At 42.1% G+C, this 20,066-nt stretch overlaps 6 protein-coding genes across 7 annotated transcripts; 4 read left to right on the top strand and 2 right to left on the bottom strand.

Moving 5' to 3' along the window:
• Window positions 1-880: 880 nt before the first annotated feature.
• Window positions 881-2,372, bottom strand: LOC105456882 (tetraspanin-33-like). The gene is made up of 4 exons (XM_011701243.1): window positions 2,049-2,372; window positions 1,414-1,617; window positions 1,152-1,325; window positions 881-1,045 (listed from the first exon to the last, which is right to left on the bottom strand). Exons 1-4 carry the CDS (start codon window positions 2,136-2,138, stop codon window positions 881-883), a joined length of 633 nt encoding a protein of 210 aa, XP_011699545.1. The 5' UTR covers window positions 2,139-2,372.
• Window positions 2,373-2,901: 529 nt separating this feature from the next.
• Window positions 2,902-8,265, top strand: LOC105456851 (bromodomain-containing protein 8). Of its 2 annotated transcripts, XM_011701187.1 has the most exons (4): window positions 2,902-3,232; window positions 3,960-5,930; window positions 5,985-7,189; window positions 7,583-8,265. In XM_011701187.1, the coding sequence occupies exons 1-4, from the start codon at window positions 3,214-3,216 to the stop codon at window positions 7,757-7,759; spliced, it is 3,372 nt and encodes a 1,123-aa protein (XP_011699489.1). In that variant the 5' UTR covers window positions 2,902-3,213; the 3' UTR covers window positions 7,760-8,265. The 2 variants fall into 2 exon arrangements, with proteins under 2 accessions (XP_011699489.1, XP_011699486.1); XM_011701184.1 differs by having other exon boundaries at window positions 3,960-7,189.
• A 140-nt stretch (window positions 8,266-8,405) lies between these two features.
• LOC105456849 lies at window positions 8,406-10,097 on the top strand. The gene is made up of 4 exons (XM_011701182.1): window positions 8,406-8,629; window positions 8,725-8,944; window positions 9,348-9,603; window positions 9,844-10,097. The coding sequence occupies exons 1-4, from the start codon at window positions 8,498-8,500 to the stop codon at window positions 9,899-9,901; spliced, it is 666 nt and encodes a 221-aa protein (XP_011699484.1). The 5' UTR covers window positions 8,406-8,497; the 3' UTR covers window positions 9,902-10,097.
• A 181-nt stretch (window positions 10,098-10,278) lies between these two features.
• On the top strand, window positions 10,279-13,765 carry LOC105456850 (heparanase-like). The gene is made up of 6 exons (XM_011701183.1): window positions 10,279-10,589; window positions 11,427-11,740; window positions 11,901-12,147; window positions 12,326-12,685; window positions 12,971-13,412; window positions 13,492-13,765. The coding sequence occupies exons 1-6, from the start codon at window positions 10,508-10,510 to the stop codon at window positions 13,658-13,660; spliced, it is 1,614 nt and encodes a 537-aa protein (XP_011699485.1). The 5' UTR covers window positions 10,279-10,507; the 3' UTR covers window positions 13,661-13,765.
• Window positions 13,766-14,329: 564 nt separating this feature from the next.
• Window positions 14,330-16,573, bottom strand: LOC105456847. The gene is made up of 3 exons (XM_011701181.1): window positions 16,159-16,573; window positions 15,345-15,641; window positions 14,330-15,139 (listed from the first exon to the last, which is right to left on the bottom strand). The coding sequence occupies exons 1-3, from the start codon at window positions 16,420-16,422 to the stop codon at window positions 14,597-14,599; spliced, it is 1,104 nt and encodes a 367-aa protein (XP_011699483.1). The 5' UTR covers window positions 16,423-16,573; the 3' UTR covers window positions 14,330-14,596.
• Window positions 16,574-16,726: 153 nt separating this feature from the next.
• On the top strand, window positions 16,727-19,994 carry LOC105456846 (tektin-3-like). The gene is made up of 9 exons (XM_011701180.1): window positions 16,727-17,033; window positions 17,276-17,430; window positions 17,554-17,805; window positions 18,168-18,400; window positions 18,487-18,596; window positions 18,668-18,816; window positions 19,028-19,256; window positions 19,476-19,630; window positions 19,694-19,994. Exons 1-9 carry the CDS (start codon window positions 16,986-16,988, stop codon window positions 19,902-19,904), a joined length of 1,542 nt encoding a protein of 513 aa, XP_011699482.1. The 5' UTR covers window positions 16,727-16,985; the 3' UTR covers window positions 19,905-19,994.
• Window positions 19,995-20,066: the final 72 nt, after the last annotated feature.

The raw sequence follows: 20,066 nt of genomic DNA, 5'->3' as shown, positions 1-20,066 counted from the left end.
GATGTGCTACAAAAATTCGTATTTGCCGTTGTTCTCTCCGTTTAGAAATATATCGCTTAAATATAATTTGTTAAAAAAATATTCGATTAAATTTTCTGGAAATAAATTAAGCTAAAAGAAAGAAAACTAAAAAAAGATATCATTTATCAATTTTCTTCTTGCTTAGCGCGATACTATTTTCAACCACAGTGACTTAGTTAGAGCATATCAGGTTTACTCTTTAATTACAATTGAAAATGTTCCGTCTATGACAGAATGGAAAAGTTCTCTCCATACGAATAAAAAGTCACTCCAACTTGAGTGACTCGGTGACATTGCATTTTTTGAGTGGAATTTTACTTTGAGAAATTTAAGGAGTTATATCGAGTCATTTCGGAAAGATAAGGCAGTTTTTATCGCCGATTATTACTGTAAGTGAGCTAGTAATTGTGCCCACGTGTTGACATGACTCACCATATATTACTATTGCAAGTGAGCTTAGTAATTGTGCCCACTCATTGGCATGACTCACTATATAAAACGTTCGTTGCGCCTAACTTTATCACTATCGTTGCTAATGGCTTTCATTTAACTGCACTTAACTAGCCGCTTATCGTTTGGCAGTGACCTTTTTATATAATTGTCATCATTATTACCACGTGCGTGCTATAATACATATACGGGGTGTTCATAAAGTATCGGACCTTCCCCTTTATCTTAGAAAATTTCAGGGAAATTTCCTAAAAGTTTTGTCTTTAAAGTTTTTTTATCCAGTTAGTATTTTCTGAGATAGAGGGGGAGTCCGATACTTTATAAACACCCTGTATATACATATATTTAGCAATGAATGGACTAAAAATGTCTTTCAAAGATAAGACATCTTTCACTTATCTTTGGCTTTCTACGGCATGAATTCAACAGATAATGTACGTACGGATATGTCAGTAGCGTTTATGCAACAAGAGAACGGTACGCCGCAACGTTCTACGCTGGGGCTGGTGCAATTGAAATATTCATTCTTCCCCCAGTCCAGGTATCCCTCTTGGCTCAAGCCGCAACACTTGAACTGTAATATAAAGTTTTACGAATATTTCTGCTGCGTGTACGAAATCGACTAACTCGTGCAAATGTATCTTTATCATTATTAATAATTTTACACTCGCGATCGTTACCTCTTGCTGGCCAAAATCAATGAAATTTTGCAGATCTGGATCTTCTCTGTACGTCTGAATTATTTTGTCCGTGAACGACTCTTCCAAGAGAGACTGCAATGTGTGCGGGAATACAAAACCGACGATCGCTACACCCATCTCCAGGAGGAAGAATACCAGAAGACACAGCGAGTACTGAAAGGATCATTCGGTCAGTCAATCGCGTGCATCCGTTTCGCGCCGCTTGAAGGGAATTTAACATGCTGTACAGCAGAAAACTAACGAATTTAAGAAGGCATGTGTTTTCGCGAAGGGCTCCAACGCATCCCGCGAAACTGACGACGAAGACCACCCCGCCGGCGATCAGCATCACCAGAGAAATGTTCAGGACCACGTCGTAGACGTTCTCCACCCTGACAGATCCAGTCGCCTGCCATTTGTCCACGAACGCGTAGAGACCTACGCCGATTAGCAGTCCGCCAAACAGCTGGGCATAAAGAAAATTATTTTCGTCTAACGTCCTTCGTTACATTTAAAGGGCTCTCTGGAAAAACGTTGCAATCATCTTTTTTTTAAATGAAAACTCAGGTTTTAATGGAACGTTATTCGTGTGTGGGCTAAATATGTATAAAATCGGTAAAAAAAATGTTCGATACAACGTTCTTCCGCGCCTTCATTTGAGTTTCTACATTGATTATCTTCAGCTCTCGTTCCACTTTCACGTACGGACATGTGGTGATTTAGCTTTAGAACTGGCAATTGACGTCGGTGGATTCAAAACCGACGCAAAAAAAAAAAAAACGCGTGCGTCCGTAATTCCGCCTGCCGAGCAAATTGCGAATCGCTGCTTTCCCACGTTCGCGCGCGACGTGGACGGAAAAGCGTGACGGCCGGGAGGAGATCGAGATCAGCTCTTACCCAGAAGACGAAATTCAGCATGAAGATCATGTACTTCACGCACGAGCTGACGTACGTGAAGTTGTTGGTGCGCCTGCGATTATTCATCATCGTGTCGCGGCGCGGAGGGACGCTGTCGACGAATCTCACAAACGTAAACGGTGTGGTCCACGAGACCGGACCCTCGACGGCACGGCCGCTGGCCTCGCTCGCTGTCGCGCGCTGGTCTCAACTCACGGCGACGAGACGCGGTTCGTGCGGACGCATACCTCGACGGCCACCACTCGTTCCGCCATTACGACGTTTCCCGACTCCCGTCACGACGTTCCTGCGTTCCGTCGCCGCGGAGCAGTTTCGAATCACGATCAGCTGTCCGTTCCGCGTTCCGCCGCGACGCAAGTCTGTTCTTTGGCGCTGCGTCGGTGTGTACGTGCTTTCTCATTGATGATATTGACGATATATAATATATGACAAATCAAAGCATTTTTTATCGTTCCAAAATTGTACTATTTGTCGAAATCTTCGTTTCGAAAAATCTGTGTTAAATTGGAATTGACAGGAATCCCCCCCTCTATTCCGAACATCTGAATTTGAAACAGACTGTACGTATTTCGAGAAAATAAAGAGGCCCTGTATTCCGAATTCATTAAATTAAGGAGGGTCCATATATTCTGAGCTTCGTGAATTAAACGAACTCCGTATTCTGTACGCGCAATTAAACGAGCCATAACCTAAACTCGACCGAACGGAGCGAATTCGAGTCGAATGTTATTGGCTCTTACTTTTGGATCCAGCCAATTGCAATAGACGTAAATTTGAAAAGACCAAAAGGGTATGGGTAGGACTAAATAATAATAATAATTAGTATACAATTCTATAGGGCTCAATGATAGCACTCTGTCGAGTGCTGTCAGGGCTACAAGAGATTTCTGAAAATACGTGAAACTCGTTGAGCTTTTTGACATTTTAGATCGGAGGAATACTGTGAGAAACTCGGATTCCAGGTGGCAGACACGTGTGCGTGTGTGTATGTTCCGAACTGCGGAACGAAACTCGTTTCCGATTGCTGTTCGAAGAGTCGCCAGGCAGAGCGCAACTCCACGAAAATTGTTCGTTCGAGGATTCGCGTCGCGCGTATATTCCGTAAATCGCAGCGAGTCCGGTATCTCACGAAGAGAGAAACGCGATGGCATCGATGCAAGAGAGTGAGTTCGACTTTCGACATTCCTCGCACTTTTGACGAAAGATGATGCTCGGCTTATAGGTTAAGACAACTGCGTCGAGTTTTTATTGCATATCTTGGCTTTAAACCGACAGATTTCGGATAGTCTCATTCTATGCTTTGTCGTCACTTGTGGAATACGCCAGTTTTATCCACTTTGAAGTAGACAGATACTCGGACAGATAGTCGAAATGAGATAGCTAGGTGTACGCTAACCTGTACGGGCAAAGAATGTCAACGTAAAGAAGTCCCTACCGCGCAAATTCTATTTATATTTCTATATGCTTGTATTTTTCTGCTTTTTCGGTATTTAAATATAAATTATGTTTAAGGATAACTAAAAAGAAATCAGGGAAATGAAATGCAACTAAAATAGACTTAATATTTGTAGTTCTAAAAAATGCTTTATCTAATTTCTATCTTTACGATTATTCACTATGTTTATGATTAAAGTTATTTGGTTTAATCAATTTTGTAATTTTTTTATATGATATTTCCTCTCATTTTGTTATTTAATTTTTTTTTATACAAAAGACAGCTAGATGGTATTTAATTTTGGTCTTCATTCGTTATGTATAACGATTAAAGTTACTTGGTTTAATCAATTTTGTAATTTTTTTATATGATATTTTCTCTCATTTTGTTATTCATTAAATTTTTTCATATAAAAGACAGCTGGATGGTATTTAATTAAGAAAATTCAATTTCAGGAATGAAAGTCAAACGTGGCGCAAGCTCTGGACCCATAGACCCATGGACCACGCGGGAGCAATTGTGTCTCGCATCAAGCGTACTGAAGACCGGGGATCAGAATTTGAATTTTATGAGTGTGTCCAGATCGTTGAAACCATTTGCTGAAAAAGAGCCGGTAAGGCCCGCGGACTGGTTCTCGTTTAAGTCATGCGCCGCGCAATACTCCCATCTACTGGATCATGTCAATACGCCGAAGAGGAAGAAGCGGGAGAGCGGCGAGACCGCGTTCGAGTCCGTAGTCAGAAAATTGACGCAGGAGAGAATATCCGAGTTGACGCAGACGCTGAGCCGTCAGAAGGAGGAGTATCTGCGGCTCAAGGCGGACTTAAGTCAACTCAAGTCCGGCGCGATCAGCGACGAGAAGCTGGAGAAGATGTGGCTCGACATACAGCAGGAGGAACGTGAGGCGGAGCAGAAGGTGCGGACACATATGGCGTGGCTGGCGAAACGTCAGCAGCAGCAGCAGCAGAAGCAGGACATGAGCTCGCCGTCCGTCTCGACCGCGAGCGCGAACCAGACTCGCCAGACCAAGGTGATGGAGGGTACAACGGAGGTGCCGCATGAACCGGCTGCGGTCGCGGAATCGCCGGTCGCGGAGAACGACGAGGAGAAGAAGATCAACAAGGGCGGCAGATCACCGTTGCTGACGAGCCTGCTCAAGTCCCCCAGTCCGACCACTCAGACCGTGCAGTCCTTTCCATCCACGCCCGTGCAGGTGAGCTCGCCGACCATCACCAGCCTGCTCGGGTCCAGCTCCAAGGCGCTGAATCCACAGCTGGCGCAGAACGTGTCGCCGCAGTTGCAGCAGATGGTCTCGACGGCGATTGCCAGCGCGAACGCGACACCGGAACGGCCGTCCGTCGGCGCGCCCACGCTCTCCATGCTGCTGGAAATGCCAGCGAGCACGCAGAGAGGGCCCCTGCCGAATCTGCAGACGACAACCCCGACCGCGATCGTGTCCCACGCGCAGCAGCAACAGACAACCGCTACCGTGGCCGCCACTACCTCCGAGGTGCGCAATCTCCAGCAAGCGCCGCAGTCGCAAGCCCAGGTTCGGCAGACGGCTATCCAGAACGAGGCGGCGGAATCGACGACGATGTCAACGATAGCTCCGGCGACCGTCGCCGCCACCGCCCCGGCAAACGTACCTGTGTCGAAGAATATGGTGCAGATAATTGATGACATAGACGTGATACAGAAAAAGATGATACCGGATGTGATCAATAAGGACGAGCTGAACGACATCATCGACGACCTCGAAGAAATTATCAAGAACGACAGGATTTCACAGACGCTCGACACGAGTGGCTCGACGACGACGACGACAACGACGGCGGTTATCAGTCTCGCGAGTATACCCCAGCAAGTGACGGAAACACCGATAGCAGCAACCGGACCGAGGCCGCAGCCGAGGGACGTGGACGAGGCCGTGTCGCTGTCCGATTCGCCGCAAAGCGAAATGGCGATCGAGGAGATCGACTCCAGTACGTCGAACATCGCCGAGATTATTGGGACCGTGGCCATAGATAGGCCGCAGGAACCTAAAATTATCGTCGCGGAGATCACGAAGACCGTGCCAAACACACCGGAGACAAAGTCCGAGACGAGTGCTTGCGACAAGAGGACGACTTTGACGGAGAAACTCGAGATACAAATCAATGACGGAGAAACTGGTAAAGATACTCCACCGGAGGAGAAGCAACCTAACGTTGACGCGAAATCCGTGGATGCTGCGGCGAACGTAGAAACTGAAGAAAAGGACTCTAAACCTCTGGACGAAACGAAGGAAACGATACGCGAGATCGTGGACGAGGAGGTAGAAGAGGAAGACGACGAGGAAGAAGAGGCAGAAGTGGCTGCACCTAATGCGGACAAAGAGTCGTCCGGTAGCGTTAAAGAGCAGAAGGAGGCACCGGAAGACACTGAAGGTAAAGATAACGCGGGATTAGATCAATTACAAATATATTTGGCGAAAATTACAGGGGATCAGCAGGACGTGCCGTCCGCGGAGATTGTCAGCGTCTCGTCGGAGGTGACGAACGAGCTGCCCAGTGCCGAAGATACGGAAAAGTCGCAGGACATCAGCTTGATCCTGGAGGACGACGAGAGCAGTCAGGGTTCGGAGAGTAAGAGGAAAGCGGTGGCGGAGGAGCAGATCATCGAGAACACGGTCGAGAGCGCGGAATCCTTGGAATCGTTCAAGGAGGAGTCGGTAAAAGAGAAGACTGTCGTGGAGACGAAGGAGGAAGCTTCGATAAAATCACAGGCGGAAGAAGCGAACGAGGAAACGTCGGAGATATTCACAGACGGGTTTAAGAAGGAGGAGGTCAAGGACTCCTCGGAGGATACTACGAGTTCCATCTTGCAGGGCGTAGAAGTCAAAGAGGAGGAGGCCGGCGGCGAGCCGGCCGAGGGGAACGACGATACCACACGTGTGGCGACCAAACCTGACGAAAAGAGCGTCAAGAGCGAATCGGTCGAGGCCAAGACGGTCGATGCGGAAATGATCGTCAAGAAAACCGAGACTGTGGAAGTGAAGTCCGAGGAACCAAAAACCGAAACGAAATCGGAAGCTAACGGTTCGTTCCAGAGGAAGAGCCCGCTTCTATCGGAGACCGCTAAGAGAGAGAAAGAGCTGGTGGTAAAGGTGGAAAAGTTGGAGAAAGAGGAGAAAGAGGACGTCAAGAAGAAGCTCGTGGAAGGTGAGCAGAGCATAAAGAAGGAGATGGAATCTGCGGTCGCGGAGGAGCCCGGGGAACTGGACGAGGAGGAGTCCTCGTTGAGCAAATTGAGCAGCAGCCGGGCGATGAAGACGTACTCCAAGAAGCAGAACGTCGCCGTGGACAGCGAGCCGGAGAACGAGGGCACCGGGGAGGGTGCGGATTATCGTGCTTGGAAGAAGGCGGTGATGCTCGTCTACAATCGTCTGGCCACGCACAAGTACGCGTCGGTGTTTCTCAGGCCGATCACGGAGGACCAGGCGCCCGGGTATCATTCGGTGATCTTCCGACCGATGGATCTGTCGACCATCAAGAAGAACATCGACAACGGCACGATCAGGTCGACCATGCACTTTCAGAGGGACGTAATGCTCATGTTCCAGAACGCGATCATGTACAACAAGCACGATACGTTTATCTTTAAAATGGCAGTCTCGATGCAGGAGGAGTGCTTGCAGCATATGCAGGTGAAAAAAATATTCTATTTATTAATAATTCTAATTTATACAATACTTTTTGGCTAGCGACTGCTGGTGTGCTTGTTTAAAAATGTATTAGGAAATTGGTTAGAGCAAAAAACAATACCAGTGAAAATATTTTGAAAGACATGTTAAGTCTCCTTTTTTTAAATCATACTCTTTCAATGCGTATTTTATTGTTTCCTCTTTAAACGTTTGTATATTTTCGAAAATCGATAATGTCATTTAATATACTTTAATATAATTTATACCAGTGAAAATATTTTTAAAGGCATGTTAAATGTCTTTTTTTTAATCATACTCTTTCAATGCGTATTTTATCGTTTCCTCTTTAAACGTTTGCCTATTTTCGAAGATCGATAATGTCATTTAATTTTCCAGATTTTGGTTCAAGCAACGGGAGAGGGAACGTTTCGGAGGGAGACCAGGACAGCGGCGAGCAGTAGCAGCGAGGCGAACGAGAGCAGCCTTAAGCGGAAACGAAGTCATATCACTCCGAGTCCCCACGATACCGACAGTCCGCGCTCGAAGAAACGCAGAAAATCCGAGAACGATTAGAGTGCATTAATGCAAGCTGTACATACAGATGTAAAGCTACGTTCGTGCGTTATAGGGCAATATTGAAGGAGAGGAAATGAATGGCGGAGGAGAAATACAGACATATTTTTCAGGCATTGACGAAGTATAGATACTGGAATCATGTGCGAGAAGTGGTATCTAAAGCCTACGAGGAAAGCTTAAAGTGTGATATAATCATTGTATAAAATTAATTGATCTCTCTCGTATTTTGTAAGGTCAATTACAATACAAGATTAAGATACTCGTGTAACAGTTCTGAAAGTTGTAAAATATTTAAGCGTTACGAAGTCCGTTTCAATTTAACTTTTCCGTCTTCGACGTCGATCTTTTTGTCTTTAAATATAACAAGAGATTATATTTTAAAAAAAGAGGCTAAAGAGATAAATTTCTTCTCTTAAAGATGCCGATTGTATTATGTATAGTTTTGTTTCCTGCAAACGTGAAATAAATAAAAATTTAGCGAAAAATTAGTGAGTTTCTGAAAACGAAGTTTCAAAAAGATTATTCTGTGTCGCGCAATGAATCTAATGTGATATATATATATATCTGCAAATTATGAAAAAAACACTACGCATTTTACAGCCCTTTAATTGCCCGATCGATTATCCGAGTACGTATCGTAAAAATTCGCCAGTATGTCGAAACAATAATTATAAAATGCGATAAATTGAGCGTCGTAGTTGCAACGGTGCGCGACTCGTACGTATGTAAAATAAGATGGGTTACTATTGCGCTTGGGGGGACGCGAAGATGAAGTGCAGCTCCGAGGAGGAGGGTTATGAAAATCGCGTCATCGTCGACGTCGCAGAAAAGAGAGGCGGACGCGCCTCGGACACCCACGGCGAAGCTGTGAGCGAAGCGGAACGAAAGCAAATAAGCAGCATACAACGGCTCTCGTGTAGAACGATATATGTTAATCTTGTTGTTAATTGTTTAATTTAAAGCCACCCACTCCGGCACCACCGATCGCGGACGATACCGATCGACAGTTCTGGGCGGAGGACGAGCTGAGCAGCTCGGAGTCGCGGCAGAGATTAACCGCGAGGAGGAAGCGCCGGCGTAGCGTGTCCTACAGGAATCGCGCCGCGAACATGAGTCAATCCCGCGCACCCCGTCCCTCGAATTCCAGCTCCGATTCGATCCACGCGGAGACCTCGGCTAAAGGTAAACTCCGATATGGATCTCTCCCCATCTTTATACGGTTCATATTTTTCATTCATTGTCAGATGCGTTGTCGAAGGTCTAAAATCGATAGTAAATAGTCCGGTAAACACCAACAATGACGATATTACATCAATATTACGTAGGTCCAAAGAAACGATAAAATTTTAAGAGAGAAAATAAAAACTTAGAAACTTCATTCAATTAATTTTAATCACATACAGAGAAAACACACATATATGTGTGTAACAGTTACATTTTTTAATAGGAACTTATAATATTAATTGATATAATTAATATATTATCGTTAATTGGTGTTTATTGGGAGGATACTCCTCGCGACTTGACATTAAATTATATACTGAATAGGCACTGCATCCATTCGGATATGTAATTATGTCTACAGTCTGCAGAATACGAAGACGTTGGTTGAATCCTAAAACAGAGAAATTACAATTGGGAAAAGCATCGTGCACAAGTACCGAGGAACCGATTTGCATGGTGAACAAAGTGATCGCTTCGGAACATCAGGCAGCATCTACTTCTAGCTCGCGCCTCGAGAGTCGCGAGGCGATCTTGCCGCGCGCGAATCATTGCGAGCGAGCGAGCAACACGTTACGGGACGTCAAGAGAATCCGACCGAAAAAAGCACGTGGTCCATCTAAATTTAAACAGAAATAAAATCCGCAATGTTCCAGTGATTGTCCATTGTATATCAGGGAATTTCTTAATTTATAGAAAGAGTAAGTTTTGAAACTATATCTGAATTATTTAGAATACGTATATAAATAACTCGCCAAAGTGATCGAGAAATTCGACTTTCTGTAATCTGTAACGTCAATTCATATATATATATATGCTTTTAATTTTTTCAATATGAACAAATCCATTTTTTCTCATTTTTTTTTTTATTCAATAAAACGCAAACGCTTGTGGTTCGTTATTTATTCGCTGCGATGATATCTCTCGTTTTACAATAATATAAATTGTCAGTTTTATTTTCCATTTCTCGACATTCTCGATCATTGTCGATTTACATCGAGTGGAAAAAAAAAACGGTGCCGGGGAGCAGATAATAAGTCATTCATTTTTCGCCCACGTACTCGTTCGGGAAGCGCGCTATCAGCGATATTGCCATTCCGTCTCTTTGTGAATATCTATTTGTGAACAACTAATAAACGATAATGAAGGATAAATTATAGTAATTACATATAAGTGCTGATAGCGTGCTCCCCGCGCGCAGCCTTCATCTCGCCCGCGCCTCCGCCTCGTTCGCTCTTCTTGCGTCTGATTGGTTGAACTCCTCTCCATTATTTTACTTATGTACTGCGCATCTTTCGGAATGCTTCGCCACGTTCATCACTAATTTCGTCTTTCATCGTGTGTTTCGAGGCTCGAACGCCTGCCTCGAACTTCGAGCGTTCAATAGGTTCAATTGTTAACCGATGCGCGCACGAAGAGCAGTCAACACACTCAACGCGGGCCAGCTCCTGGGAAGCTGAGACGTCGTTTTTGCCACATTGGCCCGGCTAGGTTGTGAGAATACTGAGAATCTCCTCGACGACGATGACCAACGCAGCGAAGAAAGACTTGCAGAAGGTCCAGTTTCAGGACTTTCAGGAGCCGAGTTCGCGCGCGCGTGCACCTGGTAAGCACTTGGATCTCGGGATGCATCCCCGGTAATCGTCCTCAAGAAACACGCGAGACGAACGTTACGAGTGTTACAACTTGCCTCAGCTCGCCCTCCTCTCGAGATCGAATTACTTTTCCTAATAAAGTATTATATCAGTTATCGCGTAGGCATCATTTTCTATTGTTTTTCTCTACGTCACGTCGCCGGTCGCCGACGAGTCGCTAATTTTGCGCCATTTTGCCGCCATTGGCTGCGTTCAGATTCCCCTGTCCCCACGTGGTTGCAATCAGGTATCATTTTATTCTTTATTCACCGAATGTTAAACAAGGATAAAATGATCCCCACGTGGATGAACTTGGATGGGGAATTTGATCGCACCTCGGGAATTCGCGTCACGTCGGTCATATTTGAAACATGTGTATACCATGGCATATATATTTGTATATTTTCTAGTTCATTTTATTATATTTTTTTGTATATTTCTATTTTTGTATGTGTGCAGAAAAATTAATTATGCATTTATAAATTTGTTGTATAGTTATTGTATTATATTCTATTTCGAATTATATTTGTTGTGTTTTTGTTATTTTTATAAAGTTATATTTATTATATTTACAAAACCATTCTGCATTCATTTTTTGCGATATTAATCTTTTTTTTTAATTCATGTCATTGCATTATTTCTTTGCTATTTTATGAAATTACTTAAAAACATAACATTGGAAAAGTAAAATTCTCTGTAGTATATTAAAATAATTGTTTTAAAAGCTATGCATATGTTGTGTATAACTTCTTTATTTCTATATGACTGTTTCATTACTGGTGAATTTTGACATGTTCTTCCCATTGCAGGGCCACATACAACTCTGCGCATTTTACTCATCTGCACCACGTTGATTGTAATATTGTTAATATTGGGTTTGTCGATATACAAACATGTCTATCCGGTCTCCTCTTACAAATTCCATTTCGACATACGACAGCCTCTGTTACACACCGTCTCTGACAAGTTCTTGTCGTTTGGTCTCGACACGTCCTTGCTACGAAGAATGAATGAAATGCCCATTGGACAGAAGAAATTTGTCAATTTGGCTTATCACTTGAGCCCTGCTTATGTCAGAGTGGGTGGAACCTCTGCGGATTGTCTGACATTCGTTCAGAATCAGGTGGGTTTGCAAAATATGATATTCTCTATAAGTAACATAATTATTATTGATCAGCTTCAGCCTCTTTTCTACTTATTTCGATATTATAAAACGATATTAATTGCTATAAAACTGCTTGTAATTTCAATTTTACTGTTTTAAATCATGTGTAATGATTCAGATGAAACAAGACTCTTCTGAGGAAATTCTTAGCCCCGTGGATGGCCAGGATATCAGCAACTTTACCATCTCCGACAAAGATTTCCTCGCCATTTATAATTTCACGGTAAAGTCGGAATTACGAATGATCTTTGATCTGAACGTATTGCTCAGAAATCCAGATGGATCCTGGAACGACAGCAACGCTAAGGAGATTATCGCATTCGCTAAGAGTCAAAACATGTCGCTAGATTGGCAGTTGGGAAACGGTAAAAGAAATTATATAAAATATGTAAACTGTATAAAAATTTGATTTATATAAATGTTAAATTAATAGTAAATTATAAATGAAAATGTATGAGAATATCAATTTAAATATTAACTTATCATACGTGTACATATGCGCATATGCGATCCTTAAATACTTATTTAAACATTTTTTTTCAGAACCGAATTCCTTTAAACACGTGTTCAACGTGATAATCTCTGCAACCGAACTCGCAATGGATTACGACCATTTGAGGCAATTGCTAAATGTATTCGGATACGAGAACAGCATCCTCGTTGGGCCAGAAGTGAATCACGTCGGAGAGTCTAATGAAATTGGAGAGATATATGCCAAGACGTTTTTGAGCAGCCAGAAAAACACTGTGAATTACGTCAGTTGGCATCAGTACTATCTGAATGGACGAGAGGCTAAAGTCGAGGATTTCGTGAAACTTTCCACGTTCAACTGGTTACCAGCGCAAATAAGTTCCATGAGACAATTCATTGTCGAGTCGGGGAAAGACGTTTCTATGTGGCTGTGTAGGTGTCTCGCATTAATGTCAGGATATTGGATATTGCATTACAAGTATTGCTTTCTGCCTTCAGCTTTATTCTCGAAGAATTATTTTTTTGATTCATAATCAATGCTCTATTAATTACACGTGTATAAATCTTTAATATATTTCTTAAGTGTAGAGATGCTCCGATTTTTAAATCTACGTAAATGTCATCACTTCTGTAATCTTTTTGAAATAATTTTCTCAATCGATAATATATTATTACACAGCACAAGAGATTGCGTTTAATCGAAGATTTAATTTATAGCAGAAACTAGCACCGCGTTTGGCGGAGGTGCGCCCGGATTGTCCGACAGATTCGTGGCCGGATTTCTGTGGCTGGACAAATTGGGGTACAGCGCCAAGACGGGAGTAAACGTCGTCACGAGACAATCGTTATTCGGCGGGGATTACGCCATGGTATCACCGGATCTCACGCCAAACCCCGACTGGTGGGTCAGCATCTTCTACAAGCAGTTCGTGTCGGAGAAGGTCCTGAAATTGGACAGGTCCGACAATCTCGGCTACGTACGATTGTACGCGCATTGCACGCCGAAGGAAGCATTGATCGCCAGAATGCCGGCCGTCACCGTGTACGGAATGAATCTACACGACACCTCGGCCTACGTGAATATTACTGAGTTGTTTTCGAAACCCAGTAATATCATAATTTCGTATTACGCTCTGACCGCTGATAATTTACAGTCGAGGTGTGTGTAAAACGATAATCAAATTCTATAGCGGCCAATCGAACGAAATGTTAAGTCGGAGTTTATATTTGTTTTGCAGCAAGATAAAGCTGAACGGTGAAGTGCTGAAGCTGCTACCGGACGGAGAGTTGCCGCCGTTTCGACCTGTGATAATAAAACCTTACGTTGAAAACGTATCACTACCCCCGTATTCCATGGTGTTTATGATAATTCACGGTGTCGATGTTCCTGCATGTTCGACGATGTGAGTAAGTTCTTTAAAAAGTTGGAAGAAACCAGTTGATTTCTCAGGACGTTTATATTGTATGTTTTTATTTATACATTATAATAAACGTTATATTTTACATTTGTAATTAACATTTATAGTTTGTTACATATTTTTTTATTCTTATCAACAAGGGGCGCTTTTCATTTAGTGACACAAGCCAACACAAGCATCGTTTTGTCACTAAATGGAAAACACTCAAGGAAGCTTTATACAGACGTGAGAACCGTTTTTTACAGAAAGCGCGGGCGACCGTATATCGATTAGAAATTCATTCGTCTACCGTGTAACAGTTCTCAGCTCTGCTTTTCTTTTCCTATCGTTTCTGATATAATAAACATTACGTTGCGCCGTACAAACAGTAACAGGCACGCTGTAATAAAAGCAGCTATCCCATTTTCACCGTGAGTTCATGTGGCTATACAATATTTTCTTTTTCTACTACGTAATATATTATACTCCCGTTTAAAAGAACACTTTTCGTTCGTATTGTTGTTTAATATGATACATATGTGGTGTGCTAGCGTCTCATTCACTCGAAGGGTCTTGTAACTTTCTATAAGAATTAAACGCTAAAATAATAGTTAACTATCGTATCATACAAACAGCAAACGCACCAATACAGCGAACAATATATAAATATCGAAAGTAAGATAATATTTTACAAAGGAATGATATTTATACATCGAGCGAAGGTTGTGTTTATCGTAATGAGACTAGTATTATCATTACTACTCGATATTCTGTTTTTTTTTTTTTTTTTCGTGAAAACGTATGACACTCAAATCGCGGAATTAAACATTCAAGACGTATAACCGTCATCGTGAACAATCGACGCAATATTATACGTGAAAATTTCGCACGAGTACTTAGTACAATTGCATTATAAGTTTCCATTATTATTATTATTATTATCATCCTACTCCGCGCTGGATATCGTGATAGTTTTCCCCTTGGGATCGTCGAATCTGTCCATCGTGCGGATATCCAGGATCATGGTGAGCGCCCATATCATAATCAGGCCCAGTATCAGCGTCACGAATATCCCCGTCCAAATCGGTATACTAGTAAAACCGACGCAGTCGTACGCGTCGCCAAACGTCGCGTTCTTGTGATCGACCTGCAACTGCATCTCCGTGATGCTCAAGTCGGTGCTGTTCCCGGCGAAGACGGTTTTCGGCGAGCAATGGTAGGAGAACCGGGTCGGGAAGGAAATGTCCCGCCTGGTGAGCAGAGTGTCGCTCCCTTTGGCTAACTGGGAGGTCACTTTGCTCAGCTTGTAGTAACCGATGCTTTTCGGGAAGTAGAACTCGAGCGTGAGCTCGCCGAGCTTATCAGTGTTGAATTTGACGCTCAGGATCGTGACCTCCTTATCCTTGTTGTCCTTATCCTTTTCCGTGCGAGACGACGCTCCGTTGAGGTTGGACTGACCGAGACTCACCGGCTCTGACTCGTCGGCCGCCTGCAATGACAACACTTTGTTAGGTTACTTTCAAATTTTGGTTTTCGACTAATAAATCGTCACAGAAAATGTTAATATTTTAGTTTTTTTTTGTAAATTCTCTCCCTTTAATCTTTCAATGCGCGAGTTATTAAAAGAAAGTCTCGAAGAGCTATGAAACTTGCTTTAAAACTTCTCACGCAATTAATATTAAATTGATATTTACCTTGAATAACAGTGGCTCAGCGGAATACAATATAACTTTGTCTGTTTTTATTCTCACTTCTGTAGTAGTATTAGCCGCAAGCGCTTCCCTCTTTATCCGTTCGGCGTAGCTGTAACGACACTGTTTTCCAGTAAGCACTATGCATCCATTCGAATCGATATCCTTGAAAATCATGTTGACCTCGTGTTCGTCGTTTATATCTAACGTTCTTGTCTTATAGTTATTTTGGAGGATGTCCAATGCTTTGACACACGGGTGATAAAGTATCTTTGAGCCATTGGTGGCGTTTGACAGCACCTGCAATATTTGTATATTTACAAATTTGTATTTAATATTTACAAACAACTTTTCATCGTCATTTTGAAAGAAGCAATATAATTGTTCTACGCTCTTAATTTAAAACGTTTCTAAACTCTAATTATTCATAACACGTTGACATACGCATATATAGGATGAAAAAATACATCTGCAAATCGTAATAGAACAAACTAAGAACAATCTTATTGCCATTAAATGTTTAACGCAATTCTGGGAATACTCTTTCTTCTTCTTGCGCACCTTCTATTTTCTAAATTAGAACCAATATGAATCCAGAGAGGAAATAGAAAAGGGGAATAAAAAGAAGAGAGAAATGAGGGAGGTAACATGTCTGAACTTTATGACAATATTGTTACAATATTGTGAACCGGATGCAAAATCTGTTTGAGGCTCGAGATGATTCTTCCCTCGATTTCTTGCTCCTTTTCGAGGCTTTGATAAGCATACCTTTCTGTATAGACGCAGATAAATAGCCAGGAGGGAGCGAGGGACTAACCTTGTGGTTCTTTAAATCCTCGATGCACAGATCGTTGGTGACGAGCGTCGTGGTGAAATTGAACAGCCCCAGGTACCTCTCGAACAGCTCGGGCCTCTGCAACGGGCTCGAGCTTCTGTACGCCGGGTCGTAGTCGGACTCGTGCGAGCACCAGATCACGGTGGGCGTGCAGGCGCGGGCGAGGGCGAAGAGCTGACAGACGGCGAACAGGGCGAGGAACGACGCGCGGACCAGATTGCTCGGCTTTCCCGTGCCGCCCGTCATCCTGGAGGTCGAGTTTGAGGCCGGGTCGAACGAACGCGAACTCGCGCTGAGCCGTGCGCACAGTAATCGAGAGCGGAATGAATCAATGCAGCAGAAGGCATCGAAGGCACTCCGCGAAGCACCTGACTACCACCTCGTGACCACCGCTGTCAGCCGTGTGACGCCGACTCGCGTCACGTGGCCGATGTACTTCCGGATTTTGAATAGGCGCTACGCCTAAGGCGGCACAAATGTCACTTCGGAGTTTTTTTTTTTTTTTTACTTTCGGAGCAGGAATCGCTGTTGTTTTAGAAATCGTATTTACTTAATTTTACATGGGTTGTCTCGTCTGATCGTTTCGCGCGAGAAAAATCGCACGCGAATTAAATGAAATTATCATTATCTTCCGTCATTTTCTTAAAAAAAAAAATATATTTTTTTATTTTTCTATTTGTTCTTTCGAAATCGCTCGAGATTCGATTTACTTCATGTCACTTCGTGTTTCGAAATTGCGTTGAATTGCGTCTGTAGCTTCTCTGTACATATATGTGGAAAGAAATTTGTAAAATTTATCGTAAGCGATTATGGCCAACGTTAAAATCGGGAAAAAGACCGAGACTGTTATGTACTCCGTAAATATTATTAAGTATTACCTGTTATAGTAATCGAATTCAAACAATTATGTCAATCTCATGTTAATCGGATGTAGGGTTAAAAAAATTAGAAACTGTGCGAAAATGATTTTATTTAATATGCGCATAAAACACTCCACTTTCAAAAGTGTTTTTATCATCTCATTGGAGTCAAATTGGGATATTAATATCATATTTATTCGTTTGTTATTACTCAAATAATACCCTATTATTTCGTCCAGCAACTTCAACCATGGAGTGCAGTCGGCGTTTCGCCGTGTATGGAGCAGGTCATCGGTCCACCGGTTCCCACCAGAGTCGGAGAATTTTACAAGACTCCAAGGCCGCATCCTTGGCGATCTACTTTGGGATACGAAGTCGTAGAGGCGGCTCCCCTGTGAGAACTTGCTATATATATTTCCAACAATCAGAGGCACAAGCCATGCGATTTAAGTCTCTCCCGCTATATTTGTAGTGAAAATTAATTTAAAAAAATCCGAATTAATTTTTATTTTTCTAGGCCTGCGCAGCCCATAACGAATCTGCTGGTGGACGCTTGTCGCACGACGCGCGGATTGGCGACGGAGCCGCTGAAATTTCCGAATTTGGTGACCGGCTTCGACCGCAATCCTTCGCACGCGGCACGTGCCGCACTTTACACGCGATACACCCCGTGTGACTGGCTACAGAATCAAATCAAACTCTGCAATGAGACAAATGCGAACATATGTTATTCTGAAAAATTGCGCAAGAACACTGCATGCTTAATACGGTAGGAATATAACATTTTTGAGACTCGATCTGATGATCCCGATGATTCTTCAAATTAAATAAAAAATTGTTCATAGATATATATATAATAAAACAGCAATTAATATCATACATTAATTGTTCTTTTAATTTGTGTTTAATGATATAATAATTGCTGTTTTAATACGTATTATTAAAATATTATTTAATGATATATTAATTGCGGTTTAATTTGTTTGCATGCAGAAAGTACCTAATTCGATACAATAAAAAATGTCGTTATATTAAAATTGATTTAAAATTTATCAAAATTATTCGTTTATAAATTACACGTGATTTGAGCATGTACTTGTCAAAATATATTGTTACTGTGGTACGTTTCAGAGAAGCCGATGAAAAGATACATAAGGGACAAGTAGACAGCGGTCGAAAACTCGGGGAAAGAATCACGGACATCACTTTCTGGCGGAACGAGATGACGATGGAATTGGAGAGATTAATCGTAGAAAATGGTAAACAGCAGGAGTGTCGACGCAGTCTGCAAAGAGTGGTCCAAAATCTCGAGGCACAGTTACACATCGCGCAAGAATGTCTTTATCATCGAGAGTCGAGAAAAGGTTTCTTCGTTTTCAGACACCGTGAAATAAGGGAATCTTATAAATCTGCACTTAGAAGGCTTAATTAATCGGTTAATATTAATTAGGTATTGATTTGGTTCACGACGAAGTTGAAAAAGATCTGCTGCAGGAAGTCGAAACGGTGAGAAATTGTGACAAGAAATTAAAACAGTTCATGAATAGATGTGCCAATCAAGTAAGTTGTATGCTTGCCGATATATCAATTATTTGAAGATTTGAAGAATTTACTCTGTAATGTTCTTTCAGCTAACGAACGGCAGAGCTGTGCAACATCAGCTACAGATTAACGTGCAAAACAAAGAAACGGCCCTGGGAATCGACAGCGTGTGTCACCAGATGAACAATCTTAGTCGAGGTCTGCAATATTACGGTGGTATAGAAAAATATGATCCTAGGTAATTATGAAATCCTTTATTTATTGACAATCACTCTTGCAGCATTTAATTCGGGGTGGAGAAGAAAAACGTAATAAAATAATTTTTTTTTTTTTTTTTTTTTCAAATAAATTGATATTATCTTGTTTTATTAAACGAGATGTTATTCTGTTCTTCACACACTTTACTTCTCTGTTGACTGATTGAAGTTGTAATAATTGCATTTGTACAGTGTTACCGGAAATGATTGTGAAACTTGGGTAGAAGCATCAGACAATATAGTGAAGAAATCGCAGATGGAACGAGCAAAGTCGCACCAATTGCGAAATGACATTTGCAATGCTATAAATGCTATAAGCTATGAGACATGCGAAGCTTGGGCTAAAACCAATAAAGCGTTGGACAGACGAGCTGCCGAAATGTTGAAAGCGAAGGAAAAATTACAAGCGCATCTACATAAGGTAACGAAAAGTTTAACAAACTTCTTGTTAATAAAAAGTTGCGACATAAGATCGTAGCAGGGGCACAAACAAACTTTTATCAACATTATAAATAATACAAAAGTTCAGAAAACATCTAAATAATATTTGACCTATTGTAGTCTTCATAAGGTCTTTAGATCTTTCGCTTTTAAAATCTTACGCGTCAGATTCAATATTATCTATACGTGAACAATCTAGATTCAAGAAGAGATTTTCGACATAGAGAAGAGCATGGTGTCAATGCAAAGGATGATCGCAGACAAAAGTCCGGCATTGAAAGTTGCGCACACGCGGCTGGAGGCCAGGACGCACCGTCCGGAAACTGAACTGTGCAAGGATCAGGCCCAACTCAGGTTTAGTAAAATAATCATTTACGTATCACTATTCAGATAACAATATTTGCACTTGTTTTATAGGATGATCAAAGAAGTGGAGGATATTAATAAACTAGTGTATGACGTGAATATGAGATTGCAACAGTCAGAGACGCAGCATCAGGAACTCTTGCGCACAAGGTCTAGTCTGGAAAGCGATTTGAAGTCCAAGATGGATGCACTATTCATCGACAGAGAAAAGTGCATGGGACTCAGAAGGAGCTGTCCGATTTTGTCGACTGTGAAATACTGAGGCGGAGTATTAGATTGCCAAGTGCACATAAAGTTTTGACAAATTTTATGATGCAAGATATGTATGCATTAATAAAAACATTAAAAAAAATTTGCAAGAGAGTATTCATTTTAAGCGAGATGTTAAATTAATAGAACCGAAAGAAAATTATTGAAATATACG

This window comes from Wasmannia auropunctata, unplaced genomic scaffold, assembly GCF_000956235.1.
Source record: "Wasmannia auropunctata unplaced genomic scaffold, wasmannia.A_1.0 LD335514.1, whole genome shotgun sequence".
NCBI lineage: Eukaryota > Metazoa > Arthropoda > Insecta > Hymenoptera > Formicidae > Wasmannia > Wasmannia auropunctata.
This window is presented reverse-complemented; position numbering and strand designations above follow the sequence as displayed.